Source organism: Heteronotia binoei, chromosome 18 (assembly GCF_032191835.1).
Source record: "Heteronotia binoei isolate CCM8104 ecotype False Entrance Well chromosome 18, APGP_CSIRO_Hbin_v1, whole genome shotgun sequence".
Lineage (NCBI taxonomy): Eukaryota > Metazoa > Chordata > Lepidosauria > Squamata > Gekkonidae > Heteronotia > Heteronotia binoei.
In genome coordinates, this window is record NC_083240.1 from 47,928,830 (window position 1) to 47,955,750 (window position 26,921).

A 26,921-nucleotide genomic window follows, 5' to 3' on the forward strand; every position below is an offset into this window, starting at 1 on the left:
TCTAGAGAAGGCCTGACTTCATGTGGCAGCTCAGTTGGGGCTCTTTCCTAGAGGCTGATTCGCCCCTTCCTGTTTTCTCTTCAGAGCCAATTAAGTTGCTTCTAAGTCCACTCACTTGCCTGAATTGAAAGTGTTGACTAGTGAACATCTGAATGTGAACATAGCACATTTCCTTGCAGACGTTCTCAGTGTTTGCTTGTTTTTGTTTTATTTTAACATTGCTTTCCTGCTTTTTGACCAATTGGCTCCTAAGCCAGGAAATGGCAAACAAAAAAAAAATTATTACCTAAAGCCCCATACACCCTCAAAATGATTCAGGAAACAAAACATTTACAAAGCTGTGAGAATCAGGTAAAAAACCAATCCTTGGAGGGTAGTGAAAACTGAACACTGCCGAAGAAGAGTGGTTTTAATGGTTCACCTAAACGCCAGGGAGGAGAGAGCCCACCAAGCTTCCCTCAGTGGAGAGCCCGAAATTCTCGGCATTGCTGTAGAAAAAACCCCTCCTCCCTGCATTTATCCAGTGCACTTTTGACCCTGGGGGAATATGGCGCAGAGCCTCTGCAGAAGGTCTCAATATATCCTAAGCGTAACTCCCTGTGGCATCCTTGCAATGGCATCTCACTACTCCCCCCTCTTTCTCAAGCAGAGTTGAGGAACGTCCAGAGGTGGGCAGAGTTGAAGAACGTGACACAGAGGTGAGTGTGCTCTTGGTTTTGTCCAGATAAGGCTGGCTTATCACTTTAAATAGTCTTGTTTCTGAATGTGGCCCCAAAAGGAATTGTCCCTGCCCCGTGGCCCTCACAGCCCTGGCCCTTCCTCCTCCTCCTCCATTCACCAGTCTCCGAGGGAGGGAGGGAGGGAGGGTATGAAAGTGGAAGAAAGAGGATAGCCACAGATCCAGCAAAACCCAAGAGTAAGGGAGTGTGATTGGAGGAGAGCAGCCATATGCATTGGGGGGGGAGTCTTACTTAAAAGATCCAATGTGGCACAGTGGTTAGAGTGTTTGTGGGGGGCAATCCTCACCCAGTTGTGAAGTTCCCTGGGTAATCCTGAACCAGTCACTCTTGCACTGATCTGCCTGCCAGGGTTGTTCTGCAAACATAATGGAGCAGAGAGCCATGCAAGCTGCTCTGCATTCCTTGAAGGAATTTAGTTTTGTAATCCATTGTGAGTCCTTAGCCAGAAAGATATGAATTAAATAAATTCCTTGAAGAGAGAACTGCATAAAGGATGCGGGAGCAGAGGGGTGTCTGAGGGTGGAAGGGAGATGTCAAGAGCCCGAGGCGGTGGCAGGGGAGGTGCGTGATGTAGCCAGCTGAGCTGGGTCTGCTCAGGGTCCAGATGTGACTCCTCCTGGGACTCCTGACTTGATCTTGTCAGATCTCAGAAGCTAAGCAGGATCGGCCTTATCTAGTATTTGGAAAGACAATATCCCAGGAATGCCAGGGGAGTGATACAGAGGCAGACAGTGGCAACCACCTCTGGAACCTCTCTTGCCTTAAAAACAAGTTTAGCTCCCCACCTAGTGGTGCATAACACTAAAAGAGCTAGAACTTCTGGCTGCCGGACATTCTTAGGATCTTCTGGCTATATGACACACAAGGCCATATGATAGTTATTATATTGAGTTCTGCATTGGAAGAAAGGCAGGCTAGAAATGCAGTAAATGAATGCAGTCAAGAGGAGAGGTTGGTTGCTTTTGGGTGAGGAAATGCTGTTAGAGACCCAGAATTCAGGAGTCACTCGCTCCATGACTCATGGCATCTTGTTGCCTGTTTCTCTTTCCAGCAAGCAGAAGACCCAGAGCCCAACAAATCAGAGGCCGAAGATGATGAGGATGAGATCGATGACCTGCGGAGTGGGCCCACTCGCTGGCGAGGGATGATCTCCCGCAAGGCCAGCCAGACCAGCGTCTACCTGCAGGAGTGGGACATTCCCTTTGAGCAGATCGAGCTGGGTGACCCCATTGGCCAAGGGCGGTGGGGCAAGGTGTACCGGGGGAGGTGGCACGGGGAGGTGGCCATCCGGCTGCTGGAAATCGATGGGAACAATCAGGACCACCTGAAACTCTTCAAGAAGGAGGTGATGAACTACAGGCAGACCAGACACGAGAACGTGGTGCTTTTCATGGGCGCTTGTATGAACCCCCCTCACCTAGCAATTATTACTAGGTAAGGACCTTAATTACATATTGATCTAATTTCAGTTCATCCCAGAATCTTCTTTTTTTTCTTTTTTCTTTCTTTCTTTCTTTCTTTCTTTCTTTCTTTCTTTCTTTCTTTCTTTCTTTCTTTCTTTCTTTCTTTCTTTCTTTCTTTCTTTTTCTTTCTTTCTTTCTTTCTCTCTTTCTCTCTTTCTCTCTCTCTTTCTCTCTCTCTTTCTCTCTCTCTCTCTTTCTCTCTCTCTCTCTCTCTTTCTCTCTTTCTCTCTCTCTTTCTCTCTCTCTCTCTTTCTCTCTCTCTCTTTCTCTCTCTCTCTTTCTTTCTTTCTTTCTTTCTTTCTTTCTTTCTTTCTCTCTTTCTCTCTTTCTTTCTCTCTTTCTTTCTTTCTTTCTCTCTCTCTCTTGCTCTCTTTTTAAAGGTCTTTCTTAACATGTTCAGCAATTTAAAATTGCCTTTCAGTAACTCTTAGAATAGTGGAAACTGGATACTCCTTAGCCAGGGGCTGTATACCAGGGCTGTGTGCTAATCGCTTAGAAACATCCACTCCCTGTATCAAGAAAAGACAAATTCTGCATAAGATGATCCCCCCACCCCCGTCAAACATTATGGATGAGGAATCTGCTGGCAGAGACCCAGGGTCTTGGCAGCCTTGCTTTCTGGTAATTTTTTTAAAAAAAAACATTAATACCACCCTCCAAATAGGCTTTAATATTTGCAGTTTTGAGTTACTATCATTTATAAGCAACTTAACAACCAGAGTTGCTGAGAAGACTCACAGTAAGCTGAGAGAGGCTTTGAACTGTGGTCTCTGCTGACCCCTGCTGAGCTGGTGGCTACTTTGGGGATCTTGCAAACATGGAGTGAGCACATCACAGGACAGCTGCCCAGAGGCTTGGGGTCAGTGGCCAAATGCTTGGCAGTGCCTTTCCTCTTCCTGTGATGGAGGCAGCTGCTCCCTGCGGGCACAAAGGTGATGCTTCCTGGGCCTTTGGGGAAGCACCTCCTGTGCCGGTGCGATGGAGGAAGGCAGGGCTTGACTCTTGGTTTCAGGGGAGAAAGAGCGGGGGCCAGGAAGCACAACACAGGCACCTCACGGGGGACCCCTGATCACCTTACCTGCCACCTAAAGATCAGCCGGGTGCGAAATAAACCAGGTACCATCAATACCAGAAGTGGCAAAACCCACCCAGATTACCTGACAAGGAAGATGTATGCAAAATGTAGTTACCCGGTTGAAAAAGCAGAGCTGAAACCAGTGTCCCCTTCTCTTTGGGGTGCTGCTGGGAGGTGATGAGTTTTAAACTCTGTATTTCTACCCTTCTGACCATTCCAGGCAAAAGTCTCCAGGTGCTGGGGTGACCTGATGCCGCCACTTTTGGATGCCTGGAGCCACGACGTGTTTTGCAGATTATCTCCACTCATTGCAGTCACTGAGACCCCGTGGAGGTGGTTGAAGAAAGAATGAAGAATCAGCTTTATTTGTCTTGCCTTAATGATTGCTTCATCTTCCCATCTTTTGTAGCTTCTGCAAAGGAAGGACGCTTCACTCCTTCGTAAGGGACCCCAAAATATCACTGGATATTAACAAGACAAGGCAGATAGCCCAGGAAATCATCAAGGTGAGAAGTGTTCTGTGTAAAGGCTGGTTTGGGTGTAAGCTCAGCTGAAGGCTGCTTCGTGCCAGAGGAGTGGGATGTTTTCCCCCTGTGGAGCTCCTTCCCTGAGAGGCGGAGTGAATCCACTCTTCAGGCAGGCTGTTCTGTATAGTTGATTGAAGCCTTGGATAATTTGTAATGGAACACTCTGCTCAGAAACTGCCCGGGAAGCTGGGATGCCAGGGGCCAAAACAGCAATTCACACATTGCGGAGGACACAAGTTGAGTCCAGGATCCTGTGTAGGAATTGGCATGAACCAGTTCACAAAATGAAATTTCATTCAAACTTGGGCCAATTTAGTGTTTGCAAACCGATGTTTGGAGGAGGTTGAATGAGGACTGAAGCAATCACAACTAATCTAAGTTGGAGGGGCCACTTGAGTCATCTAGTCCAGCTCCCTGCCAACATGGGGACTACAGTTATAATATTCTTAACAGGGAGGTATCCAACTGATGCTTAAAAACAAAGCATCACTTCACAAAAGAGATTGTTCCTGTGTTGAACACACCTCACTGTCAGGAAATTCTTCCTCAAATTTAGATGAACCTCTTTTGCTGTAGCTTATGTCCATTGGTCTGAGACCTGTCATCCAGCACAATTGAAAATGCACCTGCCCCCTCCACCACATGGCATCCCTTTACGTGTTTCAGCTGGAGATGCTGGGGTTTGAACCTGGGATCTTTTGCCTGCAAAGCTGATGCCATGGCACCTCCCCTACACTGCTGAGGTAGATGGACTCAAAATTAGGGGTGTGCAAGAAAAAAAATTGGATGACTTTGGATTCAGGTACTTTTGATCTAAAAATATTCAGTGTTCCAGAGTATTCCCAAATTCCAGTATCGTTATTGTGCTTGTATTCTGGTTAATACCATCTTTGCCGCCCCACCTAATTGTGAGTCGTGGCTTAATTGTTTTAATTTTAAACTATTTTAATTGTTTTAAATTTATTTGATTGTTTTAACGTGTTGGAAGCTGCCCTGAGCCCACTATGGGAAAGGGCGGCCTATAAATCTACGAAATAAAATAAAATAAATAATACTTGGGAAACCTGAATATATTTGGCCTCATTATACCTTATGACAGGGGTGTCAAACATGCAGCTCAGGGGCCAAATCAGGCCCCTGAAGGGCTCTTATGAGGCCCGCAAGCAACTCACTGTCATCTGCTTCCTTCTGCATCACAGCAGGCTTTGCAAGGCTTGCTCAATCACACAGGAGCTACTGAGCAAAACCTCTGTTTTCTCCATTGGCTGAGGCTCCTCCTAATCCCCTAAGAAAGGAAGGAAAGAGTCAGAGCTACCTTTGCCCAGTTCCTTGGATCCCATGGGAGAGATACAAAGAAAGCACCCTTAAGACTGATAAGTGCTAATGTTTTAAACATGTTTTATTTTAAGTTTTTTTTAAAAAAATCTTTAATTGTGTTTGTCTGTATCCTTTATAAAGTTTATATCTCTGCTGCCTAATCTTAAGCGGGAACAGACGTGGCCCAGCCTGACAAGGTCTCATTTATGTCAGGTCCAGCCCTCATAACAAATGGGCTTGACACCCCTGCCCTAGGGGACTGCAGGGTATAATAGAGAAGGGATGAAAAGTTTAAATCTGCTGGGTTGACTTATCAGCATGACTCTGTAACTCAACCCAGCAAGCATTTAAAGAGCTTCTTCTGTGATATGGTTTATACCACCCTGCAGAAGAAACCGGCCTTGAGATCTGTGCAGATGGAGGGAGCCCTCCTTGCCATACAGTCCCAGCTGTCTGGCAGGGCTTCTTCTGCAGGGTGGTTTAAACCACCTGCAGAAGAAGCTGATTCTGGGTTCTGCATGTGCAGGGAGGGCTCTTTCTCTCTCCCCACACAGAGACCTTGGCTGGGAGACAATCAGGTGGGGCAGCAGGAGCTCTGAGCTGTAGCCATCCTGGCCGGTCCTGGGCTTGCCCTTGCATCTTGATTTAAACCAAGCTGCAAGCAGAGCCAGCCAGCCTTTCCCTTCTTGGGCTGCAGCTGCAGTGCCTCCAGGGAGGGGACGGAAGAGGTTTAAACTTTAAGCCCCTTACTTCACTCACCACACCCAAATAACAGCCAAATAATTCAGTCTTTTATTTGGGCAGGGCTACTTTGGTCGCTGAATAAATAAATACTTTTAAAGACCCCAGTACGATATTTTGGGGGTATTTATTTGGCTTGGTATATATATTCTGGTTGTTGTCATTTTCTGTTATATTTGCCCAATGCTAGTTGTTCTAAGAAGGCGTTGGCCTGTGGCTGCCAGCTTGGATATCACTGCACTACAGCTGCTGAGCACACACAGTACTACCAGCAGTGATTTTGCACTTGCTTGACAACACCCTGTGATGTGTTCCTCACCTTGTGAGGAAAGGAGTGGGAAGAGCAGTCACTCCAGTGGAATCAAGAGCAAATCACGTTGGAATAAAACCAATCCATCCTCCCATCCCATCTTAAAACTGGCATTGTGATGCTTCTCTCCCTCCCCCCAAGACATAACAACTAGAGCAAGCCAGTGCGAGCCAGAGGATGTGGCACAAAGTTTGAGGCTGAGGCCAGGGACCTGTGGGACTGCGGCTTGTTTAGAAATACCCTTGGATGACTTGCTGCTGCTGATCATAGGTCTGGTGGCACCAGTGGGAGTTCTGTGGCTGTCGCTAACATCTTGCAGGATTGTTTTCATTGGAGTCAACTCATGCATTCACCTGTCTGTTGCTGATGCATACATGTGGGACCTAGGTTCCTTTGCAATGGACTTTTGTGGCTTTTTAGTGGCCTTCCTCCCATACCAATAAAAATGGGGACAACAGCTGTGAGTCTAGAGGAGTGTATGATCTGCAAAAGGAAGCTGTTGAGTGGTAGAGATGGAGAGAGGCAGATCCACCCTGGAAACTTGTGGCTTAAATACTTTATTTCCCAGGGTATGGGGTACCTTCATGCAAAAGGGATCGTGCATAAGGACCTGAAGTCCAAGAATGTTTTCTACGACAATGGCAAAGTGGTGATCACAGATTTTGGCCTGTTTGGGATTTCTGGTGTGGTTCAGGAGGGAAGGTAAGTGGGATTTGTCTTCCTCTTCCTCTTCAATGCAGGGAATTCAGAAATACCTCCCCCCCCCCATACATCCCCAGTGACCCCAATGACAGCCCTTCAAGTACTTAAAAGATGGTGATCCTATCACCTCTCAGTTGTCTCCCCCAGGCTAAACACACCCAGCTACTTGAACCTGTCCTCATAGGACTTGGTCTCCAGACCCCTCACCATCTTTGTTGCCCTCCTCTGGACACATTCAAGCTTGTTTGTATCCTCCTTAAGCTGTGGTGCCCAAAACCAAGCACAATACTCTAGGTGAGCACTTTGGATGTTCTTCTGCATACACACAATTGCAACCCAAACAGTGCTTAATTTTTGATTAGGGAAGCCCACTCTCATAGCAGTGGACATATTAGAAAGTATGAAACTGATTTTCATTTAGTCACCAACAGTCTGTATGACCCTGCATTGCCTCCTCTGCTTGGCAGCAGCTCTTGAGAGTCTCATACCAAGAGAGCTCCTTCCAGAAACCTGCCACCTGAGCTCAGAAACAGAGGAAAACAAGCTCTCTCTGTCTATGAAAGCAAATTCTGAAGCCTCCGTTTGCATCAGGGGCTATAATAAGAATGGTTTAACCTTTCAGCCTCCACCCAGTTTTGTGAATGGAAACTGGACTCTACATTTTAAAGGAAAAATCATGTTTTAAAAGGATAAAGGCTGACTTTAAAATTATAAAGGCATATCCTTTAAAATGAGACTAGCGGAACAGAGTCCAGTTCAGACTGGCAAAAAGGCTAAACTTCCTTTTCTTGGTCTCAGTACAAATGAGACAGAGATACGTTCTATTTCTGGCCATCACAGAGAACCAGGGACCTTCTCTGTGCCAACCCCTTAGTCATGGGGGTCAGTTACTGCTTCTTGCACTTAGATTCTAATCTGAAACAGGGCTCCTGGAGGTCTCCCATCAAAGGCCCTGACCAGGAAATCAGCACCAGGAGATTAATTGGTCCCAGTTAGTCTTTGTGAACCCCAAAGGTATCTGGGGTATGAGTGAAGACGTATATTTGGAAAACGCAGTGGCAGTAGTGAAATATGATTCCACACAAAGGCTTTCTTCGTGAGGGATGCATCCCAGCTCTTGTTCTGTTTGTTCCGGTTGGAAATGCACAACAGCAAAGTTGTACTGATTTGGTTTGTTGCTCCTGAGTTTTAGGTTGTGGAGCGCAGGAGGATAGGTACTGTAACATTCCTTTTCTTGGCATCAGGCGTGAGAATGAGCTGAAGCTCCCCCACGACTGGCTGTGCTACTTGGCCCCCGAGATCATGCGTGAGATGGCTCCAGGGAAGGATGAAGACAAGCTCCCTTTTTCCAAGGCGGCCGACATCTATGCTTTCGGGTGAGGATGCGGGTGGGTGGTGGGCCTTTTGCTAAAGGCCTGTGGTGGGTAATTAGAGGAGCACAGAGTAGGAGAACCAACATGCAGAGCCTGTACAGCACTAGCTTTTTGGATCTAGCAGAAAAGAGTAGGAGTCCAGGAGCACCTTAATGACTAACAAAATTTGCGGCTGCAGGGAGGAACTTTCCTGGGTCACTGCTCACTTCTTTAGATACTGAGCTTGCTCTTGCTCTTCAGATACTGAAGCAGTGAGCCATGACTCAGGAAAGCTCCTCCCCTGCAGCCACAAACTTCGTTAGTCTTGAAGGTACTCCTGGACTCTGGCTCTTTTCTGCTGCTACAGACAGACTTAACCCAACTATCCATCTTGATCTGTTTTTTGATCCAGTTCAAGGTGGTGCTTTTGGTGGCCTTCAAAGCTCTTAAGAGGTTGAGAACCAGGATATCTCAAAGATCAGCCTGCCCACACACTTAGGTGATAAACACATGTCTCTCCCTGCTCTCTGCCATCCGAGGTATGAGGCTGAGACCATGAGAGGGGGCATTTCTGTGATGACATCAAGACTTTTGGAGTTCCTTGTGGGAAACTGGTCTCTAAGGATGTGCTAAATTTTTCTAGCTTAAACTTCTGCATCTACCAGCCATCTCCAAGAACTCAGTCAAGGGTCCCCAAACCCCACAAATTACTCCCATGTCTTCACTTGACTGCTGCAGACACCTTTTAATTCTCCAGTAAAAGAGCTCCAGAATTGCCTTGATGGCATGAGTGACATGTGACATTTATGTATTTACTTTATTTGTAGTCCACCTTTCTCACTGAGACTCTAAAGGCAGATAACAAAATATAACAATCAATTTAAATAACAGCAAAGATCTCTAATAAAAATTAAGTAGGGTGGGTATTACAGGAGAACAATGCAAATATCTGAGCCGTGACTTACCATAAAAACATGCAGAAAGGGTGGAAGAGAGTGCAGTAAAAGGAAAATGACTAGACTGCAATCCTTAGAAAAGCGCCCCCTGAGCTGTTCTGGTATATTGCAATTCTCATCCCTTTACAAACAGACCTCCTGAACTTTTCCTGTTTTGCACATTCTGTGAAACAATAGAAGTGGCCCCCTCTGACTGGACGGACATTCCACAAGATGGAAGCCGCAGCAGAGAGTGTGCGTGAACAGGCAGCTGCTGATCTGACCCATTCACAGGCAAGTTGCAGCTGTCCCAAAGGCGCAGTCCTGTCATTTAAAAGGTTTTTATTAAGAAAAGAAAAAAACAGAAGTCTCATGGCACATGCAGGTCAAAGATGTGTCAAAACCCCAAAGATGCCAAAACTGTACTTGGGAAAAATGGAAAGTATTTTTAATTACATATCTGAAAATTAAGAATAAATTTGCATTGAAATAGAAAATGATAAAAAAGAGATTAGCACACATGTTTGTAATAAAATCATTTTTAGGGGGAAAAGATAGAATAATGATATTTAAATAGAAATAGCAAACTAAGAATATATAAAAATAAGTTCCATTAGATATGTGATTTGATTGATAATTATATTATTTAAATGATTGTAGTATATATTCTTTATGTTTTTAGTATGATTTAGATGATGTTTGATTTAGAATCATAGAATCATAGAGCTGGAAGGAACCTCCAGGGTCATCTAGTCCAACCCCCTGCACAGTGCAGGAAACCCACAAATACCTACCCCAAATTCAAATTATTATATACAATTGTAGTTGTGGATTATTGTGAATGTATGATGCAGATGATTGTACAATTATAGTTCATGTTTTATGTCTTTAGGTCTATGAGTTTATTAATTGAAATAAAAATCCTTTTTTTAAAAACTGCCCTGAGGATCCCACCTCACAACTTGAGGCCTGGGGCTAAGACTGCCCTAGGAGTTCCTGGAGTCATTTGACAGTTCCTTACTTTAATTTTAGATCCCTGAGATGTTTTGCATGAGATTTGTTCATTCTTTGCTGATTTGGATTTATTTGTGTTGTAGTGAATTAATTTAAAATGTTTGAAGGATTTTTATTGTTAACCACTTGTAAACTCTTTGGCCCCAAAAACTGTATTTTTAAAAAACTAAAATTTTTGCGTAACTGAAGATTTGGCTTGTGAATTATAAATTAGACTGTGAAGTAACAGTTCCCACTCTGGCTCTTCTTGTTTTCCTCAAGACTTGAATAAAATGATTGAAATAAAAAAAAAGTGATTGAATAGCAGCAAAAGAGCTTTTCCCTTGTTGTGTTTTGCTTTCTCATTCCTGCAGCTTTTAAAATGGGAATGAAAAAAATGGCATTAAAAAAGGAAAGGTGAAACAGTTTTGACACTGCCTTAATCCTTGGCCCAAAAAGGAGTTAACTTTTGCCTCTGAAAAATGCATTTGTAACTGCAGGCCCGAAGGCATTGGAGGGGGGAGGAGTAGAGGGACCACTGGATGACATCCTTTGCAGTGGTTACCCACACATGCCAGTCTTTACTCTTTCTAGAACAGAGTCTTCACTTCCTCAGTAAATGTATTTCTTCACTTATTTGAGTAAAGTAACCATTGTTTCTTCTTTTCTGCAGCCCAGCGTAGCTATACTTCTTGCATAACTCCTGTTTTATTTTTCTTTGTGAACTCCATTTTTTTAAAAAAGTAGTTATTTATTAAAATGTTCATCCTGCCTTTCTGTCCACAAATGGCATCCTCCAGGCAACAGCCCATAGCACAACATGCCTCCCCAAGGAGAAACAAGAACCACTCAGTAATAAGGGGTGGGGTCGGCAGGCAGGCAGGCTCCAGGCTTGGGTGCCACCCCTGACAAGGTTCTGCCCCGTCCCTTGTGTCTCTGCTGGGGACTTGAGCACAGGGGTAAGTCTGGACGGGAAGAGGTGGCTTGTTGCCACGCTCAGTCTCCTTCCCTCCAATGCTGGCAGTTTTAAACCCCCCAACAGTGAGAGTGAGAGGGGTCTGGGTCTGGAGAGACCCAAGTTGAAAGACTTGCTTGGCCATGACATTTACTGTGGAACCTTGGCATTCATTCATTCATTCTCTCTCTCTCTCAATCCTTGTTTCCTCAGGACTGTGTGGTATGAGCTCCAGGCCCGAGAGTGGCCATTCAAGAACCAGCCAGCCGAGGCCTTGATCTGGCAGATTGGAAGTGGGGAGGGGATGAAGCAGGTCCTTTCTGCAAGCAGTCTGGGGAAAGAAGTTGGTGTAAGTGGATGTGTGTCCTTCTCTCATTGGCTGCTCTAGCATAGATCACCCCCCCCCCCCCAATCTGCCTTCCTCTCCCAATCTCTGATTCCCTGATTGCTCTAGCTGCAATTTCTTTTACATTCTTCTCCTATCCTTTCACCCAGGAAGCCAGGGGGATGTCATTGGTTCCCTGTCTCCTCTTTGTCTTGGGTTCAAATTACCAATCAGCCATGAAGCCTATTGGGTGCTCTTGGGCCACTCTCTCTCCGGGAGTCTGACCTGCCTCACATAGTTGTAATGACAATAAAATGGATGAGGAAAGTTCCTCTGGAGGAAGGGCTGCATACACAGGTGTGCAGTATAGGCACATGAGCCACAGGTGGCAGCAAGGGTCCCGGTCTGTTCTGCTCCGGATGGGGACTGCTCTGCTTAGCGGGGGCAGGGGGGAGGAGTAGAGGGACATGCCAGTCTTTACTCTTTATAGAACAGAGTCTCCCTACTACTCTCACAGAATACTGATCGCACAAGCTTTAACCAAGTTGCACCATCTAAATCCATTGAAATCCATGGACTTGCTTTGTCAAGAACTGAGTCTTGCCATGATTGCATTCCCTTGTAATTTTGCCCCGCTTTTGCTATGTTATCACATCTGGAGTATTTGCATGCTTTGCTTTGAATTTGTCTGTATTAAGGCCTGCGTAATTAATTAATGGCTCTTGGTAATCTACAAAGGTGTGACCTGATCAGTACATGTCAGATCTTCTTCGTGGTCTCTGTGCAGTCCCACACATGGGTCTTGCCGTAGGCAACGGATCCATACCTCGGAACTCCAATAGCTAGCCTATAGGAATTTTTGGCGCGCTTACCTCCCGCCCTGGGGAGCAGGCACCGACCGCGCATGCCTGGAGCGGGGGGGGAGCGGCAATCCCACTTAGTTTCTTCCCTTCCGCCGCCCGGACAACACCTACCTCGCTGCGTTCCTCCTTCTCCTTCACTTCATCTTGGTATCGTACTACTCTCTTTTTGCCCTTTCTTACCTGTTCTTATTACCCTTTCTTTCTGATTTCGTCCAGAAAAAAAGAAGCCTTCTCTGCGCTGTACTTTTTTCTACCCCCCCCCCTCCACCCCTTCCCTTCCATCTTCCCTCCCCGTCCGGAGCGCATGGAAGGGAAAATATCATTTAAAAAGTGTGTGAGGTGCGGGGCGAAGTTCCCTTCCTCTGACGGCCACTCTCAGTGCCTATTTTGCTTGGGGGAATCCCATCGTGTCGACTCCTGTGCTCATTGCGCCAGTTTCTGTAAGCAGGCGCGGAAAAACAGAGCGGCTCGCCTCCACAGTTTCCTCATAGAAAGGTCCCTTCGAGCGATGCCCGCTTCGGCTTCGCCGCCTCCCCCAGAAAGAGCAGGAGATTCGGCTGTGTCGGCCCTTCTGAATATTCCTAAGAAGCATAAGTCCGACAAAAGCTCATCTAAACACTCTGAGGGCAAGGTACCGAAGAAACTGCATCATTCGGAATCGCCCTCTGGGTCCGACGGCAAGGCGCATAAAAAACTGCGTCATTCCGCACCGTCTTCAGCATCAAAGTCCCGTCACTCTAGTCCGACGGCTTCTAGTCCGACATCGTCGGTTCCAAGGTCATCGGTTCCTAAGCGTCCTCGGGACCAGCTTGCTTCTCGAGACCAGCTGGCTTCTGCTGCCGTTCTCGCCATGTCTTCCCAATCCACTTCGTCTGGGACTGGACGCTCGGTTCCCATTGTGCCTCAGGAACTCTCGGCGCCGTCCGATGTCATCACAGACATGCCGCTGCTGACTCCTCAGTCCCCAAGGATCGAGATTATCCCGATAGGATCCAGGTCACCCTCTGTCCACAGTGAAGTTCCAGCGGACTTTCTCCAACAGGAAAAGTCCAACGTTCGTCCCGAGCTCTTTCGAGACATTCCTGTTTCTGTGCAGGTCAAGGACTCCTCTACTCAGGTCAGCACCCAACGATTCCGCTCACGTTCTCCGGTCCGTGGCGAACGTATTCGCTCTACTTCCCCGTACCGTGATGATTCTCGGGATCGCTATCGGAATCGTTACTATGACCGCTCCCAGTCCAGATCTCCGTCTCTTAGGACCCGTACATCGGATCGAAGACGTTTCCGATCCCCTTCTGAACAGTATTCTGAGCAGTATTCTGACTTCGAACCTGAACCAGACGTTCGAGATGTTTCTACTCCTCGGATCCGTGATACTTTCTCTCCCTGATACCATCCTCGGGATGATGACTTTCGCAACTATCGTCACACGTCTCCCTACTATTCTAGAGACCGATCGTATCGGACCCAAGATGCTCGGACCCGGGAGACCCTCGAATATATACCCATCGCTTCGATACCCCTTCTCGCTCTCGAACCCGAGAGCTTTCGAGACCAGCTCCTAAATCTGCAGCGGTTTCCAAACCACCTCCATCGGGGTCTCCTCGCCCTTCCGGGTCCCCTCGCGCTGGTCCGTCTCGGGACCGGTCTCCTCTTGCTGGGCCGTCTCGGGACCGTTCACCGCGCAGGTCCATGACACCTCGACGGCAGGATTCACTCTCGGATGTCGACTCCTCGGACCATTCTGACTCTGAGGGACCTCCAGCCTCGCCTAATTCGGACGTTCCTGCTCGGCTTTCACCGTCGGATAGTTCAAAAGCATATCTCAACCTAATAACCACTATGGCCACAGCCCTCAATATTCCTATGCCTTCGGATTCTCCTAGAGTATCAAATGTAGTACATGACCTCGTCCAATCCGACCTACCTGAGGGTTCAACACTGCCTATGCTCCCGGTCCATCTGGAGGCCCTCCGTGAATCTTGGGGAAAGCCTGCCACCATACCACCTATTTCCAAACGCCTTGACTCTCTCTACAGGGTGCATGCTACTGACTGTAAGTTCCTAGCTTCCCATCCGGCTCCCAATTCTATAATAGTGCATTCGGCCATCAAGGCCAAGCAATCTTGTCACCCTGCTCCTCCCGACCGCGAGGGTAGGAAATTGGACACTTTGGCGAGGAAAATGTATGGCTTTGCTTGCACTAACTCCAAATTAAACAACTATCTCGCCTATTTTGCGGCATACACGTTCAACCTTGCTAACCAGATAACACCTCATCTGGCCTCTATGCCTGACTCCTCACAGAAGACTGTTTCTGGCTTGGTTTCGGAGTTGTCACGTGTCTCTAAGCAACAGATTAATTCCCTTAGACACGCCGTCTCTTGTTCCTCCAGAGTGTTTGCCACCTCTGTAGCTCTGCGGCGCCATGCCTGGCTCCGTTCGACTAACCTGCAGCCAGATATTAAACAAAAGATAGAAGATCTTCCGTTTGATGGCCTGGGGCTGTTCCACGCCTCGACTGACGAAGTTCTCACCTCTGTGGATGATGGGCGGAAACGAGCCAAATGCTTGGGGGTTTCACAGTCAACCTCTCAGACCTTTGTCAAACAACGACCTTGGAAACCTTCTTTTCAGCGCCGTCAACGCTCTCCCAGACAGGATCTTTGGAGAAAAAAGCCTCAACAACAGAAGCAACCGTTCCAACAACGGCCTCGTGTACAATCGTCCAAAAAGCCATCTCAACCTACCAAGCAGTCTCTTTGACTTTCTTTCGACCCTACCGCTGAGCCCTCTCTACCAAACAAGGCTACTCCCATTTTACCCGACATGGCACTCCATCACCACAGACTCTTGGGTTCTGACCATCGTGCGTCTAGGTTACGCAATAGAGTTCGCTTCACCTCCTCGCCTCCGTTACTTTACAGTTACTCCACCCTCTCCCCACCTCCAACAGGAAATTTTGGACTTGCTCCAAAAGAACGCAATAGAACCAGTTCCTCCTCTTCACCGCGGGACGGGGTTCTATTCAAGGTACTTCCTAGTCCCAAAAAGGGACGGGGGCAGGCGCCCTATCCTGGATCTGCGGAAGCTAAACGAACACATAATTTACAAAAAATTCAGAATGATTTCCCTTCAGCTCCTGGATGGCTTCCCTGGATCTTCAGGACGCCTACTTCCATATATCAATCCACCCCCACCACCGCAAGTACCTTCGTTTTGCTATAGGTCATCAACACTTCCAATACCGTTCCCTTCCCTTCGGACTATCCACTGCACCCAGAGTGTTTACCAAGTGCATGGCAGTGGTGGCAGCTGCCCTCCGTCTTCACAACATTCCAGTATTCCCGTACATAGACGACTGGCTCCTGGTTGCACCGACTCAGCACCAACTGCAGAGGAATCTCGACACAACTCTCTCTCTTCTGGCCTCCCTGGGCCTGTGTGTGAATACCACCAAGTCACACCTCACGCCAACCCAGGACCTCCAGTTTATAGGTGCTCGTCTATGTACGTCCCCTCACCTGGCGTTCCTTCCGCAGGATCGCGCCCAGTCCATCATATCACTGGCCAAGTTTTTTCTGCTCAACCCGTGCCAGTCTACGTTCAACATTCAGAGACTCTTGGGCCTCATGGCTGCGACCACTTCAGTTCTTCGTTTTGCTCGTCTGAGAATGCGTCGTCTTCAACTCTGGTTCGTCAGGGCTTACCGTCCGCATGCGCAACCACAAAGCACTCTTCTCACCGTTCCCCCAACAGCTCTACACTCTCTTCATTGGTGGACAATATGGGAGAATCTCTCCTCCGGAATGCCCTTCCTTCTTCCTCCCCCATCGGTCATTCTAACCACAGACGCCTCTATGTCGGGATGGGGAGCCCACTTAGACGGCAAGACCGTCAGAGGCCTTTGGTCAGAGGCCGAACGGGCAAATCACATCAATTGCCTGGAACTGATCGCAGTCCATCGGGCCCTTCATTCGTTCCTGCCTATAGTGGCGGGTCGTCATGTTCAGGTCTCCACCGACAATATGGCGACTGTATTTTATGTCAACAAGCAGGGGGGCACAAGTTCTCTTCGGCTGTCCCGCATTGCTATACGGCTCTGGGAATGGTGTGTGAAACACAACATCTATTTGACTGCGATCCACCTTCCCGGTGTGGAGAATGTTTTGGCCGACTCCCTCAGCAGGATTCGGATAGACGATCACGAGTGGTCCCTCAATCAGGTTTACCTCCGGCGCATCTTCCGCTGCTTCGGGACACCCAGGATAGATGTTTTCACCTCAAGGGACAATGCGAAATGTCCTCAGTTTTACACCAGGAGGGGCAACGATGCATTCCTACACACCTGGAGGGGCCCACTACATTACCTGTTTCCACTGTCCCCCCTCATCACTCGGGTGTTAATCAAGATTGCTCGGGACGGCACAGACTGTATCCTCATTGCTCCATGGTGGCCACGGCAACCATGGTTCACGAGACTACTCCAGATGTCCAGTCACACTTATCGCCGACTCCCTCTGGCGGGCGATCTCTTGACTCAAGCGAGCGGCAGGGTGCTCCATCACAACCCACGCACCCTGGCCCTGACAGCATGGAGGATCCGACCTCCTTCCTCTCTACAGGGGTAGCGAATGTTATCCTTAATGCTAGGAAGCCTTCTACCAGACTCTCGTATAAACACAAGTGGAACCGCTTCTGTTCTTTCGCTGCCTCCTATCATCTTCGAGCAGAATCTGTGCCTCTCAATCTGATCCTAGACTATATACTGTCGCTGCAGGCGTCAGGCCTCGGCTATTCCTCCTTGAGGGTTCATCTGTCAGCTATCTCCGCGTTCCATGACCTTATTGAGGGTAAAACAGTTTTTTCCCATAAGTTGACAAAGGCTTTTCTTAGGGGCATGTTGCACTTGCATCCGCCTACCAAGCCCTTTGCACCTTCTTGGAGTTTATCCTTAGTTCTCTCTTGCCTAATGACAACCCCATTTGAACCTATGGCTACAATAGACTTTCATCTCCTGTCCTGGAAAACAGCATTGCTGGTAGCCCTTACCTCAGGCAAGCGGGCAAGTGACTTGTGCGCTTTCCGCCATGACCCTCCCTACACCATTTTCCATAAGGATAAGGTTGTTCTGAGGCCGGATCCTACGTTCCTTCCTAAAGTTGTCTCCCAGTTCCATCTGTCGACTACAACCTCTCTGCCAACGTTTTTCCCCAATCCATCCGACCAGGGACAACGAGCCCTTCATTCGCTGGACGTTAGAAGGGCTTTATCTTTCTACCTTGCTCGTACACAACCTTTCCGTAAGGACCCTAACCTGTTCGTGGCCTACGGAAATCCTCACAAGGGACACAAAATCTCTACCCAGAGACTATCTAAATGGGTAGTTAGTGCCATCAGGTTGTGTTACGAACTGGCTAAACAGCCTTTGCCCGAAGGCCTTAAGGCCCACTCTACTAGAGCGGTCTCAACGTCTTCGGCTTTTCTACAGGGCGTCTCCCTAGAGGACATCTGTGCGGCTGCATCGTGGTCCTCACCTTCCACGTTCGTCTCCCACTACGCATTAGACGTCCGTGCGAGACGTGACGCCTCCTTCGGTCAAGCGGTCCTCAGATCCATCTTCCACTGAAGTCAGGGGTGAGTGCATCCGCTTCCATCTCTATGTTGTATACTATGTCATGATTTGGTTATGTGACTAATTTACTTTCTTTACCAGCACCCTCCACCAGGACATTTAGCTGGCTAGTCACCCATGTGTGGGACTGCACAGAGACCACGAAGAAGATAAACAGGTTGCTTACCTGTAACTTATGATCTTCGAGTGGTCATCTGTGCAGTCACACACGCCCACCCAGCCTTCCCCGCTGCTGGCTTTTTCTTATTCTTCCTTACCTTACTCTTAGTTACCGTATACTGTTAGTGTCAGTGGCGGCTGGAAGAAACTGAGTGGGATGGCCGCTCCCCCCCCGCTCCAGGCATGCGCAGTCGGTGCCTGCTCCCCAGGGCGGGAGGGAAGCGCGCCAAAAATTCCTATAGGCTAGCTATTGGAGTTCCGAGGTATGGATCCGTTGCCTACGGCAAGACCCATGTGTGTGACTGCACAGATGACCACTCGAAGATCATAAGTTACAGGTAAGCAACCTGTTTTTTTAGCAAGAATTGTCTTTGCTGTTGACATGCTCATCATTTAAATAAAGCCCAATCAAATTTATATCAAAGAGGTGGACTTGATGATTGCTGCACAGAACTTGACATGCTTAGGATTTTGCTGTGTCTAAATCAAGATTTAATTAGCAGCTGATGGACTGATTTGATTTTTCGGAACTCTAATTCTGAGCACACTGATGAGAGCAGAAATGGCCCCTGACTTCTGTCACCCCTGCATTTCTTCAGTGGTGACTAGTGGTGTGGAAAACTATTGGACTTTTTCTTTTCTTTTTGTATTTCCAATGCAGTTTTTCTGAAATCCTGAATTTTTTTCATTTCCAATAGACCAGAGAAGAAAACTGCTGGGTTTTTTTTTAAGCCAGCCCAACTCTGGGCCTGCTTGGCTGCTCCTGCAGCCTGGCCCAGAACCCTCCCTGCCACGGCAGTCCCAGCAGGCTGGGAGGGCTTCCTGTGGGGCAGCTGGAACCCACCAGACATCCGGGAGAGCTCAGTAGACCCAAATAAAAGCTGGGAAAGGTTGACTTTGTTTGCGCTCAGCTATAGAGGCAGCCAATCAGATTCACTGATCTGTTTCCAGATTAAATAATAACCGGAAATTGCCAGTAAAGTACTTTTCTGGCTCAGTTCATGCCAGATGCGCACCTGGTAGCGGTGATGCTCCTCTTGAGATTTGTGACTGGAGCTGGAATGGGGGATAAAGAGGGCTCCTGATCAATTCAGTTAATCTTATGAGACTGTTTAACCAGTTGACTAAACCTGTGTACTTGCCTGTGAACCAACAAATGCTTCCAGTTGAAAAACACATTCTTTCTCCATGTTGAGGTTGCAGCCAGAACCATTTCCAAAGAGGCACTCTGTCCTGTGTATAAAACAAGGGGGGAGAGGTCTTCTGCTTCAGGGAGGTCAAAGCTCTGGGCAGCCTTCTGATGGAAAATGGTCCTGGCCGGGCTCCTTAGGAGAACCCAGCAGGGGCTCTGTGAGGAAGACTGCCGCTACTCTCTTGCTGCCACCCACTGGGGCAGAAAAGGTGGCTTACCTCCCTGTTCCCTCTGAGACGCTACTGGCCATGAGGAACTTCTCCTGTGTTAAAAGACACCTGGGCAGTGGGAAGAGAAACCTCCTCTTCAGGTGCTCCAGCTTAGGTGTGGGGTGGCGGCGGCAACACAGCAGTCATGGAAGCCGCTGCCCAGCACACTCTGCCGCCTCATTCCATTGCTTCACTGGGCCTCACTGTAGAATAGTCCGTGTATGACTCGAGCATCCAGTTCTCATTAAGAGCTTCTCCTAAGATGTTAACTTTGCCTGGTGTATCATTGTGCAAATTGTGGTGTGTTGCCTTCTAGGAAATCCTCTCGGCGTGTTGGTCTTTTGATCTCAGTGAACGGCCCAGCTTCCCTCTCCTGATGGAAATGCTTGAAAAACTGCCAAAGCTCAACCGGAGGCTCTCCCATCCAGGCCACTTCTGGAAGTCAGCCGAGTACGTATTGGCCCCTGCTTTGGTCCGGGCAGGGCAGGGCAGGGGAAGGTGCCGTCAAGGAAACCACCTGCAGGGCAACAACCTGAGTTGGTTCCCAAGATTTGAATTTGATGCACGCACACACACAGAAGTGCTGTGCACTTTTCCCCGGAAGCAGGTCCCACTGATTTCAGTGGTTCTTGTTGTCTGAGTAAACATTCACAGGGTGGGGTGATGATACCAAGAGTCATTGATGAGTAGGATTAAAATTTCGGACTTGGAGAAGGGAGGCCTGGGTTCAAGTCCTCACTTAGCTCTAAAGTTCAGTGCCCCTTGAACCAGTCGCACTGCTACTAACCTACCTGTAGGGGCAGTTTTGAGGAGAGTTCCATATGCCACCTTGATCTCCCTGCTGTGAACCTGGCATGGCCTGTGATGTTTTTGGGCCCCTTTCCTCCTGATCTCCCCACTGCTGCCTGGGGCTCAGAGAGGCAGACGGGGGGGGGGGGGTCGAGGGGGATGCTGTCCTGCTTCTCTCCCCCTCCTCCCAATGGCCCTGTGAGGTGAGTGAGGCTGAGGGGCAGCGACTGGCCCAAAGTGACCCAGGAAGCATCATTTTCATCACGTACAGTTTTGTCTATTGAGAAAATTTGCCATCTTTCTCCCAAAGAACCAGAGCCCAGAGGGAGTACTAATAAAATCAGCAAAACAGACCATTCAAAAAGGGAATAATTAAGACAACTGGCAAGACCATGACAGAGCTGGGCTTGGAATTGGGGTCTCCTGACCTCTGGTCTGACTGAGGCACACATCCCCCCCCCCCCAAAAAAAAACCCCCACTCTGGCCCCGCTTGAGGAGCTGTGCATGCACGCCAAGGGCTGGGGTGTGTGACTGACTGATGCCGTTTATGGCTGACTCTCCCCCAAGGGGGGAAGGCTGCAGTTCAAGCAAGGGCCTGTAAGAGCTCTGAGCTGTGCAGGCCCCTCAGACAGAGGCCCCTCTCTCTGGTGTTTGTATAAGCCCTACTCATCTCTGAACAGCACCTGTGCAGTACTAACTCTGTGTTCTTCTCTGTCTTTTTCTTGCCTTCCATCCTCTCTTGTAGGTTGTAGCTACCAAGACAATAACGGGCTTGCATGCTTCCTTGTCTCCTAACCTACTCAGCAACGGGGGGGTGGGGAACCCTCCCCCACGCATGTGTGCACGCACCACTCGCACAACGCTGCCACTCTTTAGGTCCCCGGGACGGCACCCGATGCTTCTGTGACTCCCTTCTATTCCTGCCTTTGCTCTCGGTGTGGGCTACTGACTTGAAATAACCATTTCCCATCGCAAGGACTCTGCCGCTCCACTAACAAAAGCAGGGCCCAAATGTCACCCTCCTCCTGAAGTCGTTTCAACTAATTATAAAACGTGCTGTCCCCTCCCCTCCCCCCACGGCTCCCTTCTGGGAAGGACCCCAGGGGCCTAACGAGGACCCACCAGCACCAGGGGCTTGCATTTTGTAGGAGGCTTTTTAAAAAAATGGGTGTCACTTGCACATCTGTTCGGCTGGTCAAAAGAACACCACAAGTTGCTCAGTTCTAAAGATGTAGCTTCAGTTGGCATGATGACCGATGCGTCTGCATTCTTTTCTTCTCTGCCAAAAGTAAGTGGTGAAAACCAACAGGGCTGTTACACACACACCCCAAGAAATGTAGTTGTTCAACTCTGTGGACTTCGGTTGATGATATGTGAATGGATTTGTCTCTGCACCAATTTGTAGAAGTGTTCATTTAAAGCAATCTCTCTTCTGAACGTTTGCACTTTGCATAGTGGGGCATGGTCCCCAAAGAGGCATTTGCTCCGGGGGAAGGACAGGTGCATCTCCTGTAGCAGGCATCACAGCAAGAGGTATTCCTGCCCGTGTGCAAGAGAACAGGAAAAGCTGGTGCAGTTTCCACAAGCACTTGCACTCCAAAAAGAAAGAAATCAGGGCCAGAATGCGCTTCATGGGTTCTTCTAGCCAGTTGACTAAATTTTGCAAACTTGTTTGTTTATTAATCGCATGTACATCCTCCTGGCGTCACTGGAAAGGTTTCCCCAGTTTCCACCGCCTGCCCAGCAGGGAGGGCCTCTGGCTGCAAGGAGGCTGGAAGGAAGGCCTCCCCGGAGGGCTGTTTCATCCACGAGGGGCACAACAGCAAGGGGGGCTTGGAACTTCTGATCCAGGGCAGCATGGCTCTGCCACTCAGGCCGATTCTCTGCCCGAGTCATCCAACCCATGGCACGGCGGGCACAGCACCAACGTGCTGCTGGGGACTGGGCTCTTCCTTGCCACCTCTGGCACCGGCTGTGCCCATCCTCCCTCTCCGTCCGAGCTGAGTGCTGGCACCAAACACCAGGAACCAGCCCTGCCTTGAGCGGCCGCAGGCAAATGCCCTTCTCTTCCACGGAGCTGCTGCATGCCCTGGCCCTACGGCAGAGAGTCCTGCCACTGCCTCCTGCTCTCCCCTGGCTCAGCAGCCAGCAGCAAAACGACATCAAGTGTGTGTTGTGGAGCTCGAGCACCACCCACCTCCTCTGATACTTGCCCCCCCCCCATCCAGTGTGGCTTCACCAGCATTAAAGTAGGACTGGTGGAAGATCGAGGTTCAGATGCCGACACAGCCTTGATCTTGTCTGGGTGACAGTGCACTCATCACATGCTCCCTCTCTGTCTTAGTCTAACCCACCTTGCAGGGGTGTTGTGAGGGTAATGGGAGCAATGGAGAGCCGTGGCTCCTTGGAGAAAGGGCAGGATAAAAATGGGCCAGATTATCTGAGGTGTGATCAGAGTCTTGGAAGCCCTTCCGTGCTGGATGGTGGGTGGTGGTAGTGGTTGGGTTGCCATTAGCAATGGTAGGGTGATTGTGGAGCAGATTGGAGCTACAGTGGGGCAGGCCTCAGAGCTCTTGACACTCCACTGCAATAAATAATATATGCCAGAGAATAGCTTTATGAGTTGTTTCCTGAGTTAGCCTGGAAGGTTTATCTCCCACCTTGCTGCTCGGCCAAGTCGGAAGCCTTCCTTTGGCCAAGGTGGAGTTCCATGGACATGGAAGCCTTCTTCTGAAGAGGAACGGTTCCAGCTGAGGATTTGGGCATAAGGCAAACGTTTGTGTTTCTGTTTCCTGCAAGTGCACTTGCTCAAGAAGCTGGCAGGCACAGTCACTTCCTGGGCCAGGCACAATAATGGCTCCACATCCAGTCAGGTTTTCTCACTCTCCAGAGAGAGCATCTCTACAGGAAGGAAGAGGATTATGGATGAAACAGCCCTGACCAGTCTTCTAAGTAGGGAGCTAAATTCTGCAGCTCTTTTGGCTTTCTCTGCCGGAACCAGTTGGTGCTGAATCTCCTGTTCTTTCCCTCTTGAACAAGGATTCAAAGTGTAACCCCTTGATTTATGTTCCCTTTGTCTTCTCCCCCCACCCCTATTTGTTTAGCATCAACAGTAGCAAAGGTGTCATCCGATTTGAACGGTTTGGCTTGGGAGATCTGGAATCAAGCAGTCAAAAGATTTAGTCCGGTCTTTTTATGGTCTTTATTCACACTTTCTGCCTGCATCACCTGAAAGTTTTTATTGGCAAATCTTCAGGGCATCTTCCCAAATAACGGAAGGGATGCCCCCACCCAGGTGGACACCAGCAGGATTTCATTTGGACGGGGGGGGGGGGGGTTGCCTCGGAGGTCTCAAGTTCTGTTGCAGCATCAGCAACTTTACTTTTTAAAATGTTTACATTTGATTTTTTCCTGTGTGAATTTTAATGGTTAATTATAAATGTGACATAAAGCTTTTTATTTAAAAAACCTTTTTTGCAAATGTTCAAGTAGCACTGTAAAAACAAAAGTGTTTCATCAACGAAATCACTGTGGTTTGAATTTAGCCCAGACTGTTTGAGGCAGTGCATAGCGTATCCTCCCCAAGGGTAGCTGCACTTACCGTTTAAGCCAGAGCTGAATTGGGTCAAAGGCCTCAGCTTGGCTCTCTTCTCCCGCCCACACACACATACCCCAGTTCTGGGACCTGTAACTGGTGGGGCTGAGGACTGCAGCTCCATTTCACATTTCCCAGCAGCCTTTGAGAACCACAGCAGATCTACAGAGTTTGAAAGTGGTTTGGGATTTTTTACTGTGGCTTCTAGCCCTGCAGGATTCGTAGCTCAGAGGTGGTTGGAGTGAGATTGTGCCCCTGGAAGCTGTGTCTGTTGTGTGGACACTGGCGCAGAAATCAGCTCTCATGATTCTCTGTCGAGGGCACATGGGCACAGCCTGAAGGGCCAGGCGTTCTAGGGGCAGGTGTGTCATTATCCCTCAGAGTCAGTTGCCCCCCCCCCCCACGGGCTGCCTCAACCTGTGCTCTCTTTCTGCCCTTTAGGAAGGAGGAGATACAGTTGCTGAAGCCTACAAGCTACCTATCTTCACAAGCATAAGATTCATGCCAAGCTGATTTTACATAATTCCAGGTGCAAATTTTTAAAGCTAACTGGTTGGGTTGGTTTTTTTGCTAGGAATATGGATTTGATTTAAACTTCCTGCGTTTTAAATGCAGATATTTCTGGAGCATGTTTCTGAGGGTGGGAAGGGACAGTTTTATTAGTGGCCTGACAGTAGTCTGGCTCAAGGATATCCCTTCACAGACCCCCCTGAAATGATCCAGGCAGAAGAGGAAGTGAGGGGGGTGGGGCAGGGCATGAGGCTGCCTTGAGCTGATCCGGGGGGGGGGGGGGAGGTTACATTTCTTGAGTCTTGTGATCTTTGAGCTGCTGTCTTTGCAGTTCCAGATCCCTTCTCTGCATGGTGGGGCATATGTGAAAGAGGAATCCTTATACTGTTCCTCCTTTCCTTCTAAATGATTCTTCCTCCTTTTTTTAAATTAGAAGAAGTGCTTCAAAAAAGTACCCTCATCGCTAATGACATCACAGGCACTAACCAGTAGGACCCTGTGACCCTTTGGCCCCCTAGGTCTACTGCTTTGGTAGAAGGACTGGGAGAGGAAAAGATCTTACAGAGCGAGTTTGGTTTAGTGGTTAAGTGTGTGGACTCTTATCTGGGAGAACTGGGTTTGATTCTCCACTCCTCCACTTGCAGCTGCTGGAATGGCCTTCGGTCAGCCAGAGCCCTCGTAGGAGTTGTCCTTGAAAGGGCAGCTTCTTGGGAGAGCTCTCTCAGCCCCACGCACCTCACAGGGTGTCTGTTGTGGGGGAAGAAGATAAAGCCAGTCTGAGACTCTGATTCAGAGAGAAGGGCGGGGTATAAATCTGCGGTCTTCATCAGGCATGATGGTGGCGTTAGGAAAGAGGTCGGGCCAAATTCTGCCAGGGTTCATGCATCTGGACTCCATGTTGATGGGTTTTTTGGCAGAACCTGTGCTGGAAAAGAGCCTAAATGTGGTAGCTGAGCACTAGAAGTTTTAGAAAACAGCCTGACAATAGGGAGACTTTTGCAGTTTGCAGGTCTGATTTTTTGGAAGAGGGCATCACATGACCAGAAGCACCTGGTATCCTGTGGAAACAGCAGTAGCTGTGCTGGGTTTTAGAAGGCAGCTTTCTCTGCTTCTTTTCCTGAAAAATTTATCCTGGTTAGCTTGTTTGGTTCAAATTGCTTCCTTATAGAAGGCCAGTGAGTCAAGAAGCGAGGATAGTTTTCTATCAAACTGCTGACGTGGTAGTTTTCTAACTACAAAGGGGAGTCTTGCAAGAAGCACTCAGACCTCTCTGCTGACTCTCCCCCCCACACACCCTGCCTTTTGGAGGGGAACAGCCTCCTCTGTGAGCAAAGAGCCAGGCAGAGCTGGCAGTTCTAGCAGGGGACATGTGCTGCTTTGCAAGCTGATCTGATTTTGACCACTTCCCCAGCTCTTTGCTGGATCCACACAGGGTCGGATGTGACACCGTGGCAATTATTTGCTTTGTGAGATTGGACTGTCTGCTCAGGAGAGCCAGGCTGCAGACAATTCCTCCAGCGCAGCATCCACTGGTGGACTGTGGGTTTCCTTCCCCTTCTCCCCTGTCATCTAGTGCAGGAGCCCCATGTGGGTAGGGCTGGGTTGCCAGGTGGTCTCCTCCGTGGCAGGCTTGCCACACAGCAGCGGTTGCCAAGGTTTCCTTGATGGGAAGGGAGAGGAAAGGGAGGGGGGTGGGCTGGATGAAGCCGAGACTCGCTGGATCCAACCTCTTCTGTTCTCACCATCGACCATCCTGAGGCTTTGGGCTGCTCATCAGCGCAGCCTCTGAGGCTCAGGTGGATGACTTCTGTACATGGAGTAGGAAAGAGCCGGAGTCCAGGAGCACCTTCAAGACGAACAGGAGCTTTCGGGAGTTCCTGCAGTCCCCTCCCAGGGGCTGCTGGACTCCGGCTCTTTTCTGCCATGACCCACCTGGGTCTGTACATGGAGCTTCCACTTACACCACCATGGCTAATACCATCAATAACATCCTCTAAGATTTTGTCTAATCTCCTTTTTAAAAATATTCCCTTAATTTTTAAAATTGATGTCTCTCCAGAAACTGCTGGTGAGCAGCAAATAATGACCCTCCTTTGTTTCCCCTGGTGGAAATCAGGAGTCGCTCCACTTAGGCCACTGGGCTGTTGTGGGGAGGAGGAGCTGAATTGCTCCAGTTGTGCTGCAGGAGGCCAGAGATCTCCCCTCCCCTCTGTGTCCCTGGCTGTTCTGTCCTCCTTGTGGTGATGGGGGGGGGGAGCACTCCCACCCAGGCTGTGGGGGAAAAATAACAGAAATGTGAAGCACAGCTTAAGAGATTTTCTTAGCTACAACTTCAACTGTGTATGTAAAATGAAGTCTGTAATACTAGTGAAAATTGACATTTTTTCTTTTCAAATGTAATGTAAACTTTGTACAGTAAATATATATAAATATATAAATATATTTTCTATCAACTGAGTTTGTCTTCCAGAACAGCTATTAATTTAATTTAAAATTGTTAGCATTAACCAAGAGTTCTGTATTAGTTCATGCA

At 48.6% G+C, this 26,921-nt stretch overlaps 1 protein-coding gene across 1 annotated transcript in view; it reads left to right on the top strand.

Moving 5' to 3' along the window:
• The window catches only part of KSR1 (kinase suppressor of ras 1), a 180,172-nt gene extending 156,403 nt beyond the window's left edge, over nucleotides 1-23,769 (top strand). The window contains exons 13-20 of the mRNA XM_060259190.1: nucleotides 650-698; nucleotides 1,792-2,174; nucleotides 3,688-3,784; nucleotides 6,742-6,875; nucleotides 8,120-8,251; nucleotides 11,324-11,459; nucleotides 19,810-19,943; nucleotides 23,388-23,769. Of these exons, the coding sequence (XP_060115173.1) occupies nucleotides 650-698; nucleotides 1,792-2,174; nucleotides 3,688-3,784; nucleotides 6,742-6,875; nucleotides 8,120-8,251; nucleotides 11,324-11,459; nucleotides 19,810-19,943; nucleotides 23,388-23,466 (1,144 nt within the window). The 3' untranslated portion in view covers nucleotides 23,467-23,769. The remainder of the gene's footprint in view (nucleotides 1-649; nucleotides 699-1,791; nucleotides 2,175-3,687; nucleotides 3,785-6,741; nucleotides 6,876-8,119; nucleotides 8,252-11,323; nucleotides 11,460-19,809; nucleotides 19,944-23,387) is intronic.
• Nucleotides 23,770-26,921: the final 3,152 nt, after the last annotated feature.